The sequence below is a fragment of the Rattus rattus genome, chromosome 2, assembly GCF_011064425.1.
Source record: "Rattus rattus isolate New Zealand chromosome 2, Rrattus_CSIRO_v1, whole genome shotgun sequence".
Classification (NCBI taxonomy): Eukaryota; Metazoa; Chordata; class Mammalia; order Rodentia; family Muridae; genus Rattus; species Rattus rattus.
This window is the reverse complement of record NC_046155.1, coordinates 229,303,163-229,319,397: the sequence shown is the minus strand read 5'-3', so window position 1 is coordinate 229,319,397 and position 16,235 is coordinate 229,303,163. Positions and strand designations below refer to the sequence as shown.

Genomic DNA, 16,235 nt, shown 5'->3' with positions numbered 1-16,235 from the left:
TTTGACAGCCCAGTGTTCTCATGAAAGCTTATGCCCTTTTTGATTTGGCGCTGTAGAGAAACTTTATCCCTGGAAGCATTTGTTTCATTCAGTATGTGGGTGAAATTGCATACAAAGGTAGACTTGTAACTGTTGCCTTGATTGATTGATTGACAATGTCTCTTGTAGCCAAAACTGGCCCTTAACTCTTGATCCTCTTGCCTCTGCCTTGGACTGGACGTAGACTTGTAACTGTTGCCAGACCTACCTTATTTATTTATTTATTTATTTATTTATTTATTTATTTATTTATTTATTTATAGACAGTGTCCTTTGTAGGGGAAACTGGCCCTGAACTTCTGATCTTGCCTCTGCCTTGTACTGGGATTACAGGCGGCTACACTACCCCCAGTTCAAACCTTATTTAGTAATCATTAGTACTTTTTATATAATTAACTCCCAACAGAATAGTGATACCCCTTTTCCTTGATGGTACCCATTTATGTGTTCCCTTTAAACTTAGACCTTTAGTTCCTACTTGAAACATTGGTGCTTCATAAGGTGTGCACTTAGCAGATGGCAAGAACATATATTGTTATGTTACCAAAGGCCTAAATGTATTAGTATTTTGTTTTGTGAAGGAGATAGTTTGGTAATTAGTATGTTTTCATACCAAGAAATAAGAGAAAATTGCTGCACTTGTTAACTTATGCCATAGAAAAGAAGTCTGTTGATCAGCTTTCAACCTCTCAGACTACATAAATCTATGGCATTTATTATCCAAGAAAGCTATTAGGTAGGGGCGTGTGTGTGTGTGTGTGTGTGTGTGTGTGTGTGCGCGTGTGTGTCTGTCTGTCTGTCTGTGTAAATCTTCAAAGGATTCTGTATCTAATTTTGAGACTGATAACAAAAATCCTATAAATATTAAGGATCAGAGAATCTCATTGAACTTACTGCATTGAATTTCTGTTGACAATGGCGTGATGATTTTTCTGTTCTACTTAACTGTGAAAAAAAGATAGCATGTCAAATCAGTATAGCCCACATAGATAATACGCTAAATGGATTTTACTGGCGGTGGTTCTTGATAGGACTTTTAAGTTACCTGTTTCGTTCAGGATGAACTGAAAGCTTACCAATACCTATTAAGTGAATGTTTAAAAAAGATTTAGGGCCGGAGAGATGGCTCAGCGGTTAAGAGCATCGGACTACTCTTCCAGGGGTCCTGAGTTCAATTCCCAGCAACCACATGGTGGCTCACAACCATCTGTAAAGAGATCCGATGCCCTCTTCTGGTGTATCTGAAGACAGCTACAGTGTACTTATATATAAAAAATGAAAAAATCTTTAAAAAAAAAAAAAAAAAAAAGAAGCATGCTATTTATAAAAAAAAAGAAAAAGAAAAAAAGATTTATTTATTTTTATGTGCATGCAAGGGTGTCAGATCCTCTGGAACTAGAGTTACAGACAGTTGTGAGCTGACATGTGGGTGCTGGGAATTGAACTGGGGTCCCCTGGTAAAGCAGCCAGTGCTGAGCCATCTCTCCAGCTCTTAGAGTGGATTTTTTTTTTCTGAAGAGTTCTGTGTGGATATGCATGCACACACCTTTTAGTAATGATAACTTCATTGTGCTTGAGTATGTTTCATCTGGCTCATCAAGAAAAAATCATCTCTATTGTGTTGGGAGTTAAGTACATAAAAAGTACTAATAATGACTAAATAAAGGCTTGAACTAGGGGTGATGTAGCCACCTGTAGTCCCAGTACAAGGCAGAGGCAAGAGGACGAGAAACAGGAGTTACTGGGATTGTTGGTACTGGGAACCATACCTGGGTTCTCTTTTTTTTTTTTTTTTTCTCTCGGAGCTGGGGACCGAACCCAGGGCCTTGCGCTCGCTAGGCAAGCGCTCTACCACTGAACTAAATCCCCAACCCCAATACCTGGGTTCTCTATGCAGGAGCAGAAGCATTTTAACCACTACCCAGCAATCAGTGTCTCAAGCTCCCCCCCTTTTTTTGAAGAGTCATTTATTTTTGTTTATGAATACTTACTGCATGTTTGTATGTGCACTGCATATGTGCCTGAGGAGGCCAGAAGTGGGCACTGAACCCTCAGGAACTGGAGCTCCAGGCAGTTGTGAGTGCTGGGACCAGAACCTACACCCTCAACACAGGGACTGGAGAGTTGGCTCAGTATTTCAGAGCAGTTGGTTCTCTCCTTCCATCTACAGATCAGGCTGCTGGTGTTATTCTGGGTGCCAGGGGCCTTCACATGCTAAGCCATCTTGCCAGCCCCATGGCAGGCCTTATGTGTTTTAATTTTCCTTTTTTTTTTTTCTATGCACTGATCGTTTAATTTTTTAATTTTTAGACTGATTGTTTAATTTTTTAATTTTTGCTTTTACTTTTTGTACTACTGTGGATCAAACCCAGGGCCTTGCACATAAGCCGTTACTCACACACTTGAGTTTCATCCCCGGTCTATGCAGATAAATATTCAAAGATTTTTAGCCTTCCAGAATTGGTGAGAAGTGAGGATGTGTGTGTGTGTGTGTGTGTGTGTGTGAATAGAATCTAAATCTACAAAAGATATTTCTATATCTGATTTTGAAACTGAAATCAAAATTCTGATAAATATTAAGGATCAGAAAATCTTGTTGAATTTACTGTATTGTCATATAAAACTGATATGCTTTAGAAACATTCTGGCTTCCTATGCTCTCCCATTAAAATAAGGTAAAATAAATAAACAAAAACTTAAAAGAATTTTAAAGTCTAGTTTCTTCGTTTTATTTTTGTCTTTAGCATAATTGCTACACCGTTACTACTATTTTAAAATATTTTTTACTTTCTGAAAATTTCATATATTTATACCATGTTCATTGATTGTATCCATTCAACACTACCTCCAACACCCCCAAGTGTTTCTATCTCCCCAACTTCAGATCCCACATTGTTTTATTAATAAGTCCCCATTGTTACTAATAAACCCTTGAGTTCAGTTAGTGCTGCTGTGTGGTCTGTGCACATGGGTGGCCGACCGGCCATCATCCATGGCCTCAAAGGACAGTGACTGTTCTTGTCAGCCACTGACGGCCAGTAACTAACTCCTCACGTTCTAGAGGTCAGTTTCCTGAAATTGCTTGTTCGTCCCTAACACATTTGAGGGTGCTTTGCCAGGCAAATCTGGCAGCCTAAGTTCAACACCTGAAACCAAGAGAATCCACTCCACAGTTCGTCCTCTGACCTCTGCACCTGCACTGTGCCACACACTTGTTGTTTTTTTTCTTAGAAAGGAAGTTCATTGCTAGTATTCGTTTTTGTGTGTATGTTTGAAACAGACCGTCATGTAGTCCAGGCTGGCTCTGCAGCCAACGACGACTCTGCCTTCACCACCTCAGCTGCCCATCCACTTCTGTCTTTATCTTCAGAGCAATTCTTTTACAACTCATTGATTGCTCTGTAAATGTCTCTTGAATGATTGACCTGTGCATTTTGCATTAAAAATGGCAGTCCAGGGGTTGGGGATTTAGCTCAGTGGTAGAGCACTTGCCTAGCAAGCGCAAGGCCCTGGGTTCAGTCCCCAGCTCCGAAAAAAAGAAAAAAAAGAAAAAAGTGAATGTGAGGCCACCAATTCCTGGGTCCCTTTAGGAATCCTCACAAGCCAAAAATGGCAGTCCAGCCTTACATAGAGATTAGACAGCTATGGTGGCCTGTGTAGATGTGGACGGGGTGGGGCTGGGATCATGCTGGTGGTGAGATCTTAGCGCTCAGTTTGGATTCACTGCCTCTTCTGGAGCTCCTTAGTTGCTGGTTTTTCCAGTTGTATGTGGGCGGGGGGCAGTATTTTGTCTCTTTGTAGAGGAACTTTACTTGTTAAGATATTAAGATTGCTTAAAATAGCTGAAAGGTTTTTTTTTTTTTTTTTTTTTGGTATGTAATTAAATTTGTGCTTAAATTCCTGTCGTAGCTTGTTGGCTACAATTATACTTATCTGGTAAACAAACAGCGTGTTGGATAGTGTAAAGGAAGGCTTGAGTAAGATGAAGCAGCAGACTGTCTTTCTAAGAACTAAGATTCTCAATCTTGAGGCAACTGGTTTTGTTTTGTGTGTGGGGGTGTGGAGGGGTTGAAAGGAAAAAGTTTAAAAATTGCCCCCTAGACAAAAGTTGAAGCCAAAATCAGGCCCTGGAACTAGCTGATCACAGAAAGAGTAATTGCACCAGCTGGGTCACTTTGTTCCAGCTGACCCTAATAGCAGCTGCTGCGTGGGATATGAGTCTCGACCCCAGTGCACGGGTTTCTGTTGTCCCTATTCATAAACCTCGTGTGACTGCAGCAAGGACGGTCTCTCGTGAGTTCTTGGGGGGGCCGCGTCATCCCAAGACTTGAGTGAGGGTCTCCCCGCTCCGGGGGTCTTTCAGGGTTACATTAACCTTGAGCCACTGGGTACTGTTTATAACTAATAGTAGTTAAAACCTTGTCTAGTAGCTTTTCCCCCTTACATAGACTCTTCCTCAAATTTTGCCAGACACTATGCTAGATAAACCCAGTTTTTGTTCTTCTGCAGTGGAATTTGAGCAATGATAAGGGAAATTGGAGAATGTCAAAAATACAGGGGTTAATATTCTGGCTTGATACTGCTGGAGTAATAGAAAATGATAATTTTTATCTAACTTTTAGTGAAATAAGGGTGTTTTGACAATGTATTCATAAACTTTCTTTGTTGGTAGCCAAGGACTTTGCATGTCATCTGTTAGTGTAGCCTTTGATCGATGTTGCATTATTTGTTAGAAAAATATCAAACCAGGCATGGGAGCTCACACCTGTAATCCTGGCACTTGGGGAGCGCCAGTGTGTTTTAGGCCGACCAGAGCTAATATGAAATCCTTACTTCCCTCCCTAAAGAAAAGAAACCGATTGGCTTGAGAAACTCAAAACAGTATACCATTGAAGAAGGCTGGGAAAAACTTCTTTGGGCTTTGAGCCCTGGCCATGATTATCAAAAAAAAAAAAAAAAAAGTCAGACCTGCTGTCCTGGCCATACAGAGCCACTGTACACTTACAGAGCTGGCCAGGCTCCTCTCTTCCAGTGCTGCTGCACAAACTAGGCATTGCTATCGGGCAAAGATAGTTTCAAGGCAGAAGTGATCACACAAGAATCAAATGGGCCTGGAGAGATGGCTCAGTCTTCCAGAGGACCCAGGTTCAATTTCCAGCTCCCATGTAACTGCTTCCAAGCATCTGCAATGTCAGTGTCAGGGGATGTGATGCCTCCCTCTGCCCTCTGTGGGCACTGCATACCCTAGGTGCACAAACATTCAGGCAGAACACCTTAGTGCATAAAATCTCAACAAAAGAATAAAATGGTAGCCTCAGCTTGATGGGGATCAGAGGCTAGACCCAGGGAGGGGGTTTGTAGTTAAGGCAACCCTAGCAGCAGTAGGTATTTTGAGATGTGTGTGTCAAGCATGGTCCTGCGTGCTAAGGGTACAGCGGTTAACAGAAGAAAGCTGTGGGCTTTGCTCTGCAGCTTACTGAGGTGCAGCACGAGCGGTCACAGCTTCTGCCGCACGTTTCTCTTGGGATTTTTCCTTCATTTGGACTTCAGAGGCTGTAAGGTGGCATTAGCTGAGGCCTGACCTGTATTGCTGTGTAGTCATCGGTTACTGCATAGCCTAGTGTTAAAGCACAGGAGTGTGTGCTTCATGGCTGCCTCTGATTCAGTCTTCCACAAAGCTGTAATGACGTCATCCAGGGCTTCAGTCATCTCCAGACACCTCATTTGGTTAAAGGAGGATTCAAGCTCATTCATAGTGTTAACAGGATTTAACTGCTCCTCTTCACTTACTGCGAGAACCTTGGTTCATCACTAATTGCTGGCCTCGGACCTCCCTCATTTCCTGTGCTGTGAGCCTCTTCACAGAGGAGCTTGCCGCCTAATAGCTGGTTTCCCTTTGAGCAGATTCAAAAGAATCAGTGAAGGGAAATCCCACCCAACCTTTGTGCCTACTTACAAGCACAAATTCAAGGTCTCATATAGCCCAGGTTGGCCTTAAGCTCAATACACAGCTTAGGGTGGCTTTGAACTCCTAAATGCTAGGATTACAGGTATGTGCCTTTGCACCTGATTCTTTGACTCGCTTTTTCCTCCTCACCCTCTTTAGAATGACATTCAATATACAGATATGCGTGCACATATTAAAGTGAGTGTTAATGTAGCATACGTAATTTTTACTTTAATCAAATGGTATTCAAATTAGACGTTGTTCTATGTCTAAGATTTTTGTTTCCCAACACTTTATTTTTGATGATCTATTCATGTTGCTGTTTATAAAGTTGTTCATTGCTTCCATGTACTATAGATGTACGTCTGGGGCCTTTTCTATGCCTATTATCCCATTTAGCTGCCGAATAGACACAGACCTTAAATTTATTAAAAGACTTCAAGCGCTGTAGCTGGACAGATACTTGTCTATTCCAACCCAACCATGCTGGCCTGGACCTCTGTCCAGCCACCTGGTTCCATCTGAGTCTTACCCTGGCTTACTCTGGTCCATGAGTCCTCATGACAACTCCCTTGGTGATCTGCTCATGGTAAATCCTCATGGTCCATCTCCCGTCTCTCCCTCTCCTTCCCTCTCCTTCCCTCTCCTTGGAACCCCCTGACTGGGATCAGAAGTCCTGCTTCCCCTCTCCTCCTGCCCAGCTATTGGCTGAACAGAACTTTATTAACCAATTAGACGTGATGGAAAACAATTTTTACACATCGAGAGAGGAGATGCTTCGGTAATCATGACGGTGGCAATGCCTGAACTGCAACCAGATCTCTGGGCACAGAAGTCAGATCCCCAACAATGTACTATTATTTAACTATGTTCTTTACCACATTTTCTTAACAGAGTTTCTCCAACCGTTTTTGTACTCATTTGCATCGATACACATAACACAGGGGATTTTGTTCCCCTGCTTTCAACTGCTTGATTCTTCACATAATTCTGTCAGTAACATCTAGAATCAAGTTGCTTCGGGAGCCACTGGGGGCTTCCTCTGGAATCTTTACAAAGGACTGAGATTGCTTGTTATAACATTTCTGCATAGGGCCATTGATAAATATACACAAGATATCCCTAAGTTTTGCCAGATTGTTCTTTATTCCCACAAACTGTGAGGCTTCCTGTCTCCCCAAATCCATGCTCATATTTAGCATTATTGAGTTTACTATATTTTTAAGATAGCTTTATTTTTTTTATCTGTATAGGTGTGTACTTGCATGGGTGTATGTACACCACTTGCAGGCAAATGTTCATGGAGGCAAGAGGATGTTGGATCCCTCAACTGCAGTTACAGGCAGTTGTGAGATGTCTGCTATGGGAAGTGGGGTCCTAAACCAGGTCTTCTACAAGAGCAGCAAGTGCTCTAACCACTGGGCCATCTCTCTAGCCTCCAGTTTACTATGTTTTTAAGTTTCATAAATGTAAAAGAATGGCTTACTAATGTCCATACTTGTTAAACATTTGAATTTTCCTTTTTCTGACTTGATTTTTATGTTCTTTACCCCTTTTTTATGTAAAATACTCTGTCCTTTAGTGTAAGGAATTAAAGTGATATATTTTTCTGATCTTAAGTTATCCTTATATTCCTGGGATAAACCTTTCTAGATCCTGGTGTGTGTGTGTGTGTGTGTGTGTGTGTGTGTGTGTGTGTGTGTGTGTGTCTGTCTGTCTGTCTGTCTGTCTGTCTGTGTGTGTCTGTGTGCTGGTTTAAGATTCCTATCTGTAAGAAATTCACGTCATATTGTTCTTACTCGGATTCAGAATTGAAACCCACGAGAGGAGTTGGTCAGAAGACCAAGCATAGTGCAGCAGTAGAATGTCAAGCATGTGCAAGGGCCTGGCTTCCACCAGCACAGCCAAGAGAAAGGAGGAGCGTGATCAATTTTCCCTTGTTTTCTCTTTCACCTTTGATGTAACTGGAGTTCTTGCTGTTTAGAAGGTAGGTACAATGTACCCGTAGAAGCTGAGGAGTTGGCTCAGGTGTTAAAGTGCTTGCCAGCAAGCAGAGACATCCGGGTTGGATCTCAGAAGCCACTGGGTATGAGAGCACATGCCTCTAATCTCAGTGCTGGGGAGGCAGAGACGGGAGAATCCTTGAGACCTGCAGGCCAGCCAAGCTAGCCAGTCAGGAAGCCCTCGGTTCAGTAAGAGACCCCGTCTTAAAAAAAATAAGGTGGAGAGCACTTTAGGAAGATGTGTATCCACCCCCACCCACTTACTTTAACCCCCCTCCCCCACACACTCCAATCCTCCCCAACCCATTCCCCCCACACACACATGTAGAAAACATCCCGAAGTTTTGGTTTTTGATGCTTGTTTTGTTTTTTTCAAGACAGGGTTTCCCTGTGTGCACTGGCTGCTCTAGAACTTGCTCTGTAGACCTTGCTGGTCTTCAACTCACAGATAATCCATCCCATCTGACTCTGCTTCCAGAGTGCTGGGAGTAAGAGTATCTGCTGCTATGCCCAGTTAAGCCCTAAAGTTTGTGCGTTAAGCGTGCGTGCGTGTGTGTGTGTGTGTACGTGTGTGTGGGGTTTTTTTTGTTTTTTTTTTTTTTTTGTTGTTGTTGTTGTTGTTTTTGCTTCTAGGTTTATGTATTTAAGTATGGAGCACACTGTGACTCTCTTCAGACACACCAGAAGAGGGCACCAGGTCTCATTACAGATGGTTGTGAGCCACCATGTGGTTGCTGGGAATTGAACTCAGGACCTCAGGAAGAGCAGTCAGTGCTCTTAACCACTGAGCCATCTCTCCAGCCCTTATCCTAAAGTTTCTAAAGAAGGACTTTTTATTACAGTTATGTTCTCCCTCCCCCCTCTCTTTTGACAAGATTTCATGATGTAGCACTGGTAGTCTGGAGCCTGCTGTCTATGTAGACCAAGCTGGCTATAAACTCAAGGATCCACCTGCCTCTGCTTCCATAGTGCTAGGATTAATGATATTAGCCAAAATTTTATTTTTGAAACAGTGAAAGAAAGAAAAAATCCATTTCCTTTTGTCTTAAATTGTGTTATATTTTCATTTTTACTTAGATTTTTTTTTCCCCTTACATACCGTTTTGGGTTTTTTTTTTTTTTCCATGATCAGAATACTAGCAAAGAATTGTTTTCAGTTTTTCAAAGATTCAGGTTTTAGTTTTAGAATTCTTTTCCAGTTTTGGGGGGCGGGGTTCCTTGGTTTTTTATTAAGTTTGACCCTTTCCTTGTTTCTATATTCTCTAGTGGTCTTTAGCCTACTGTTCATCTTTTTCCAGTTTCCTGTGTTGGTAGCTGTGGTCACGTTTGTTCTGTCTTACAGTGTGGGTGGAGAGAGTTTCTTCCCTGGTGCTCACCCCTCCCCAGCGCTTAGGCGCTGTGCGCTTGTCCCCGAGTGGTGCTCACCCCTCCCCAGCGCTTAGGCGCTGTGCGCTTGTCCCCGAGTGGTGCTCACCCCTCCCCAGCGCTTAGGCGCTGTGCGCTTGTCCCCGAGTGGTGCTCACCCCTCCCCAGCGCTTAGGCGCTGTGCGCTTGTCCCCGAGTGGTGCTCACCCCTCCCCAGCGCTTAGGCGCTGTGTGCTTGTCCCCGAGTGGTTAGCATCTTGGGCCAGGAGCCATCCTTCTCCTGGAATAGGCTTTCTTAGTTGTGGTCCTTCAGTCTGTGGTGAGGAAGAAGAAGATGACAGCACCAGGAGAGTTGCTGCACCCCTGCTCTTGCTGGCTCTGCACTCTGCGGCCCCTGCTGTCTATGTCTGGCTGACAGCACCGCTGGTGCTCTGCCCTGTGCTGAGGAAAACAGTGCCAGGAGAATGAAACTTAGAAAACTCTCTTAGGTCTGTTTCCTCAGAGGCTATTGTTCCTCCCCCCTCACACTGGGACCCAGTCATTTCCCTAGTTTTCAGAATGTTCTGTGGTGCTAAGGTCTTCCTTAACTGCCTGTGACTCCCTTGGGTTGGCTCAGTAAGGTACCGGCATCTATCTGGGCTTCTTGTGTTTTCCTTGTGCATGGAAATTGAGTCTGATAATTAGATGAACTATTATGAGTTTGATGATTCTAATACAGCACCTAATATGCAGCTCATGACATGTTTTAATCAAACCTAGCTCAGAAACTGGTTAGTACTTATAACTGGTTAGCACTTATAACTGGTTAGCACTTATAACTGACATGTTTTAATTAAACCTAGCTCAGAAACCGGTTAGCACTTATATCAGCGGGATAAAGGGTGAGACCTGAGGGACAGCGCAGAGCGCAGGTCTGCGGCTGGAGTGATCCCGACACCCTTTCCTTCAGCTGAGGTTGTAACACCATCTCCTGATAAGGTTTCTTGTGTGGAATGCAGTGCTAGCCTCATGTGCTCTCGTATATAGTGTTCATCTTAGCTCTCCCCGCAGCTCACATTTCCTATTGCTTCCCATAATTTGGCTACTTGGCAGAGAATCCTAGTAGCCAGTCTCCTTGATACCTGAGATGCCTGCCCACCGGACCAAACACTCTACTTAAAATTATACTGGAGGGAATTTATTTGACGTGTTCTTTCAAGGAAGTCTTGTCCAAAAAATAAAGAAAATAAGAAAGATTGTCTCTTGTCTAGTGAAGTATGGTGGCACATGCTAGGATTCCTCCCACTTGAGAGACTGAGGCAGGAGGATTGCCAGTTAGAGGCCAACCTGGGTTATAATAAGTATGAAGCCAGTCTGTCTCAAAAAACCAAAGAGGAAAAAAACAAACCATTTAACTTGTGTTGCTGTAAAATTATAAAAAGGGCTTTCTTTTATCCTGCACTAGATCTGGCACCGCAGTGCTCCATGACATCTGGTAGACATCTTCATCTCAGTCAGCAAAGCCTCTCACCCACTTTACTCTATCCCATATCACACTGCCAATGGCTTCTCTCTCAGCCTGGCAACAGTCTCTCTACCCTTCTAGTTCCCAAGGCAGGTGCCACCATGTCAGAAATATTTATCTCCGTTCCGTGACGGCCTAGTGTCCCCAGCCACCACACATTCTCTTGAACTTAAATCACCACATGAAAGAACACACAACACAATAACCTCCGATCCAATTGATAATATATAATTGCCCACCTAGTCATACAAAGCCCTGTACACATCCATCCCTTAAGAACATTCATAACAACCTGTAAATGTGCAGAGAGGAATCTTAACATCCACCTCCATGTTCTCTCCTCTGCTCTCCTGCTTCTGTCCAGTCTCCTCCTCCTCTCTAAAACTTTTCTCCCACCCATCCCTCCTACTCGACCAATGACAGGCCTCGTTCTGTCTTGTACCTGCCTTCTCCTGTATGACATCCTACATTTCACCCTTTTCGTCTAACTTAAAAAAAAAAACAAAAAAACAAACTTTACTCGCAAATTATAAACTGAGCATGACTATTATTCTGTAATTGTAAGACTAAAACATAACTAACACCCAGTCCAACAATTTATCAGTTAAACAGAACATTTAGTTATCCATTCCAGCTTAAGAAAGGCTTAAAATCTAAGTTATATCCTGGCTAGCTTGTATACTATCTGATAACTATCTAATAAAATATGTATTTTCAGAGTTAAACGGCCTGATAGGCTATGAGAGTATAATCAGTCTTCAACCCCATCAGAAATCTGAGAGTGACCAAATATCTATACACATAGGAAGCCTAACACGGCTTCCAGAACCGAGAGGTGGTAGAGACAAATCTCCACTACCACAGTCCTCTGTTCTCAACATGTGAGCTCAAGTCTTCAGCCTTCTGGCCCAAAATCAACTGAAAGACTCTTGAAATGCAGAAACCACGAAGGGCTGATAAATCTGGCTCTGTAGAGATTATCAGTCAACAACTATTCTGCATAAAGTGTCCCGTTTTGGACAGTATAGTCTGTAGGTGAAACAGGCAGTTTCTGCCCAGTGGCTGCCTAGCCACAAAGTATTGCCTCACCTGGAGGTAGAGATGCTCAATTTCTTGCTTAAATCCTCCAAGGGGAACTGTAGGATTTCTGGATTTGTGGATTTCTGACGTTTTTGAAAACCATCCATCTGTATAAGGTAACCTGGACTGTTGTCCATTTATTATCTTATTATCTTGAAAGTATTCTAACAAACTTAGAACCATGAATTTGCTATTTGACCCTTAACTCACATGTGTAATCAACTCAGAAGTTTGTAATGGTATCTATAGAAGGACTGTAAAACGTACTTTTAAACCTTTTAACAAATTAATTCTATACCAAAGCAAAGATATGATTTTAGCTTAGTTACCAAATGAGATTATGACTGTACAACTCAATCTAGCTAATTCCTCCCTGTTAAATTACAACCATTTCTAAATTCCTCATAAAAACAACCTTAGAATAACCACTTTCAGCCCCCAAAAGTCCAGGGAATTGGGGCAATGACTCTTCAATAACTTCTTAAAGCTGTACGTGGGCATTGAGATATCCTTGGGGGATGGGAGTAGGAAAAATGGAGCAAATGTTGTAGCTGGATGTGTATCTTGACTGGACCCAGCTGAAAGTCCTTGAGATCAGGAATCCAAGTAGGTACATTCTGCAAAATATAATTCTCAAGACAAAAGTTTAGAATCGAGCTATCTTTTTGTTTGATTCTCTTGAATCTAGGCAATCTCCTCCTCTCAAATCTGATCCGTATGACTCTGAGGTTTCCAGAGCCTAATCACCATTTTTTAAAAACACACCCATTCTTCCTTCTCGTCCAGTGATAGGCCTCATTCAGTCTCGTATGACATCCTACAAACTTGTTCTAGACCATGGGTGACACGATGAGTCAAGAAGCACAGGTAGTGTGGATAGATTAAGCTGGGGCGCGGTTCCTACACAGAAGAAAATATTTATGTGAATGTGTGTGCGTGTAATGACAGTGGAGGTCAGAAGTGGGCTTTGGATCTCCTGACACTGTAGTTACAGACAGTTGTGAGTGTGCAAGAACAGTAGGTGCTCTAATCACAGCCATGTTCCAGCCCCTCGATGATCCATTACTGCCCAACAGCTCCCATTTGAATATTCTCCCGATACACTAAAGGAGTAAAAAAATCACTTCATTTCCCTCATCCTCCTCTGCCCTCTTGGTTTTCCTGTGATCCTTGGTTGCCAGGATACTTCTCTAAGTCTAAAATGCTGCTTATTGTAGCTCAAGGAATGGACGCCCAAGCAGCGGGCAATTCTTCCCCCACAGTGTTGACGCAGATCCTTCTGACCATCTTCTGCTATTAACTGCACTTAACAGAGTAGCACTCATTGTCCCCATCTATCAAGTGCCGACTTTTAATGCTTTACTTCTGTCCATCTCTGCATATCCATCATGTGCAGAGTATTCACTGAAGACATACTTCTCTGTGGGAAAGTAATGATCTGGCTTCCATCTCAGGACCTTCCTTCCTTGTACCCCAAGTGCTGGATTTAGAAGCCTGAGCCGTCGTGCACCAAGTTAGTTAGTTACTTGCTTTGTACTAGGGATTGGGTGTAGGACCTCGTGCATGCTAGCCAAGCGCTCCTTTATTGAGCTATGTCCCCAGCACCCATTTCCTTTTCATGTTTGCTAGGAGACGTGGTCTGACTGAGCCGCTCAGGCTCACTTTGCACTTACTGTGTTTCCCAGGCTGACCTCAAACTTTCAATTCTACTACTTCAGTTCTCAAGTAATGGGTATTACAGGCATCCACCACAGCATCTCCTAGTCACTTTTTACTGGTTATGTCACCTTGGAAGTAGTTACTGGCCCAGTTACAATTTAACAGTTGAGACTTGTCTAACTTCAAAACACATATACTATCTGCTAATTTGTACTACTTCCCAAAACCAGGCCCAGGAATGAGCATTAGTTCTGCAGATGTTTAGAAAAACATGTGTCCTGCACGGAAGATACAATTCTAAATTTACATGTAGATCTTATGCTCATAGAACTTAGTCAAATAGAGATAAATGTAGAGTGACTGTAGTCAAATGTCTTGATAAAAGTTCCTGTAAAATGCCGAAAGACCTACATAAGCAAACATTTGTTTTGAACTGAGTTAACCTAAAAAGTAATGTTTGAGCTAGCCTTCTAGGTGGAGCTTAGACGTGGGTATTAAAATCAAGCATGTTTGTATGTATGTGTGGGTTTTATTTTTGATGGTACTATAATTTGAAGTTAAGACCTTGCCTTATATGTACTTTGTATATGTCTAAATTCTTATCTCCAGCCCAACCTGTTTTGTTTGTCATGTGTTGTTGTTTATGTGTCTGTTTGCTACTGAGCATCGAGCCAAGGGCCTTAACGCATGATAGGAAAGAAATCTAGCACTGAACTGAACTTGATATCTAAGTCCCATGCTGTTTCTTTAAGGATGAGAATTGTGAGAGTGAATGTAGAGATGGTGTTACCTGTGTTATGGTAAACTTCATTTGTAAAAATGATTTGTTCAGACTGGTGAAATGGCTCAGTGCTTAAGAGCACTGGCTGTGTTTCCGGGGGCCTGGAACAATTCTCAGTGCACACATTGTAGCTCACAACCATCTGTAACTCCAGACTCAGAGTATCAAACACTTTCTTCTGGCCTCTGCACACACTGCATGCACATGGTACGTAGACATGTATAAAGATAAAATACTCATACATGTGAATGAGTTATTTAAATAATACTTAATAAATGAATCATTTAAAATGTGATATTTTGTCAGTTTAGGGGCAGGTGTGTACTGTGGTATGTTTATATGGAGGTTAGGATAGCTTTGTGGATTTGGTTTTCTTGTTTCATCTTTACTTGGGTTCATTGCATTAAAGTTGGGTCATCTACTAAGTGGTCTCACTGGCTCCAATGTGAACTTCCTTATTAAAGGAGTCCTGGAAAGTATATTTTTAAGAAACTGTGTAATTATTTTTAAGAGATGTATAACACCAAAATGTCTCTTGTTTCTTCTTTTCTTAGCTTACGGATGAGCATGAGTCTTCTAATGATTACTGAGAATGTAAAATTGGCTCGTGAGTATGCATTGCTGGGAAACTATGACTCTGCAATGGTCTATTATCAGGGAGTTCTTGACCAAATTAACAAGTATCTATACTCAGTCAAAGATACACACCTCCATCAGAAATGGCAACAGGTAAGAGTCATGGCTGCTTGTTTAATACTCAGAAATTTACATTGATGTTCAATGCTGTACATACACTAAGAGAGTACAGTAGTCTGGTTGGTTGGTTTTGGTTTTTTGAGACATGGGTCCTTTTTGTGGCTTTGGTTGTGCTAGAAGTAGCTCTGTAGACTAGGCTAGCTTCAAACTCACAGAGGTTCACCTGCTTCTGCCTCCTGAGTGTTGGGAGTAAAGGCATTCACCATCACTACCAGGCCTCAGAGAGAAGAGTTTTATTAATGTGGATTTTTATACAGCATTATTTGAAACTTCACATGAGTGTATTAGTCAGGATTCTCTAAAGGAACAGTACTGATAGAATGAATATATATATATATATACATATATATATATATTCATTTATTATATTTATGAGAGATTTATTAGTGTTGCTTACAGGCTGTAGTTCTGCTAGTCCAACAGTAGTTGTCTCTCAGTGGGAAGTAAAAAGACAAAGAAACAAGGCTGGACGTCTCAGCTGGTCTAAAGCTGGAGTTCCAAAGAAGTGTGCTCTGTTGCCAGTAAAGCGAGGAGGAGTCAACGGGCCGAGAGCAAAGCTTTTCTTTCTTGTCCTTTTTATAGGCTGCCATGAGTAGGCACAGTCCAGATTTAGTGTAGGTCTTCCTGCTTTTATGACCCAGTTAACTAAAAATCCTCACAGGTATGTCCAGTGATTCCGGATTTTAGTTAATTCCAGATGTAGTCAAGTTAACCACCAAGAGAAGCCGTCACATGAGCAACCGCCCCTTACAAAGCATCAGCAGTGCTAAGCTCTGCTTCATTCTTCTAATTGTTGTACTCTAATGATAGTTTTAAAGCAGTCGGCTTTTTCTTTTCCTCCATTCTTCCTTTGAGGCACTGGGTGGCTCTGGCTGTCCTGGAATTTTCTGTGTGGGCTATGATAGCCTCACACTCAGTCCTCTAGCCTCTGCTTGCCTTGTCCTAGGGTTGATGGCATGCTCTGCCATACCCAGGCCCCACAGTGGACTTTATAAAGACATTGGTGAGATCACAAATGACAGCAGATTCTTTAAGAACCTTATTTCCTACAGAATTTTACAAAGCTAATCATATTTGAATCCTGCTTAAGGAATTTTAGAC

General features: G+C 42.2%; 1 protein-coding gene across 1 annotated transcript in view; it reads left to right on the top strand.

Moving 5' to 3' along the window:
- Nucleotides 1-16,235, top strand: part of Katna1 (katanin catalytic subunit A1) — a 42,611-nt gene that overhangs the window by 817 nt on the left and 25,559 nt on the right. Inside the window, exon 2 of the mRNA XM_032895003.1 lies at nucleotides 14,933-15,107. Within this exon, the coding sequence (XP_032750894.1) occupies nucleotides 14,940-15,107 (168 nt within the window). The 5' untranslated portion in view covers nucleotides 14,933-14,939. The remainder of the gene's footprint in view (nucleotides 1-14,932; nucleotides 15,108-16,235) is intronic.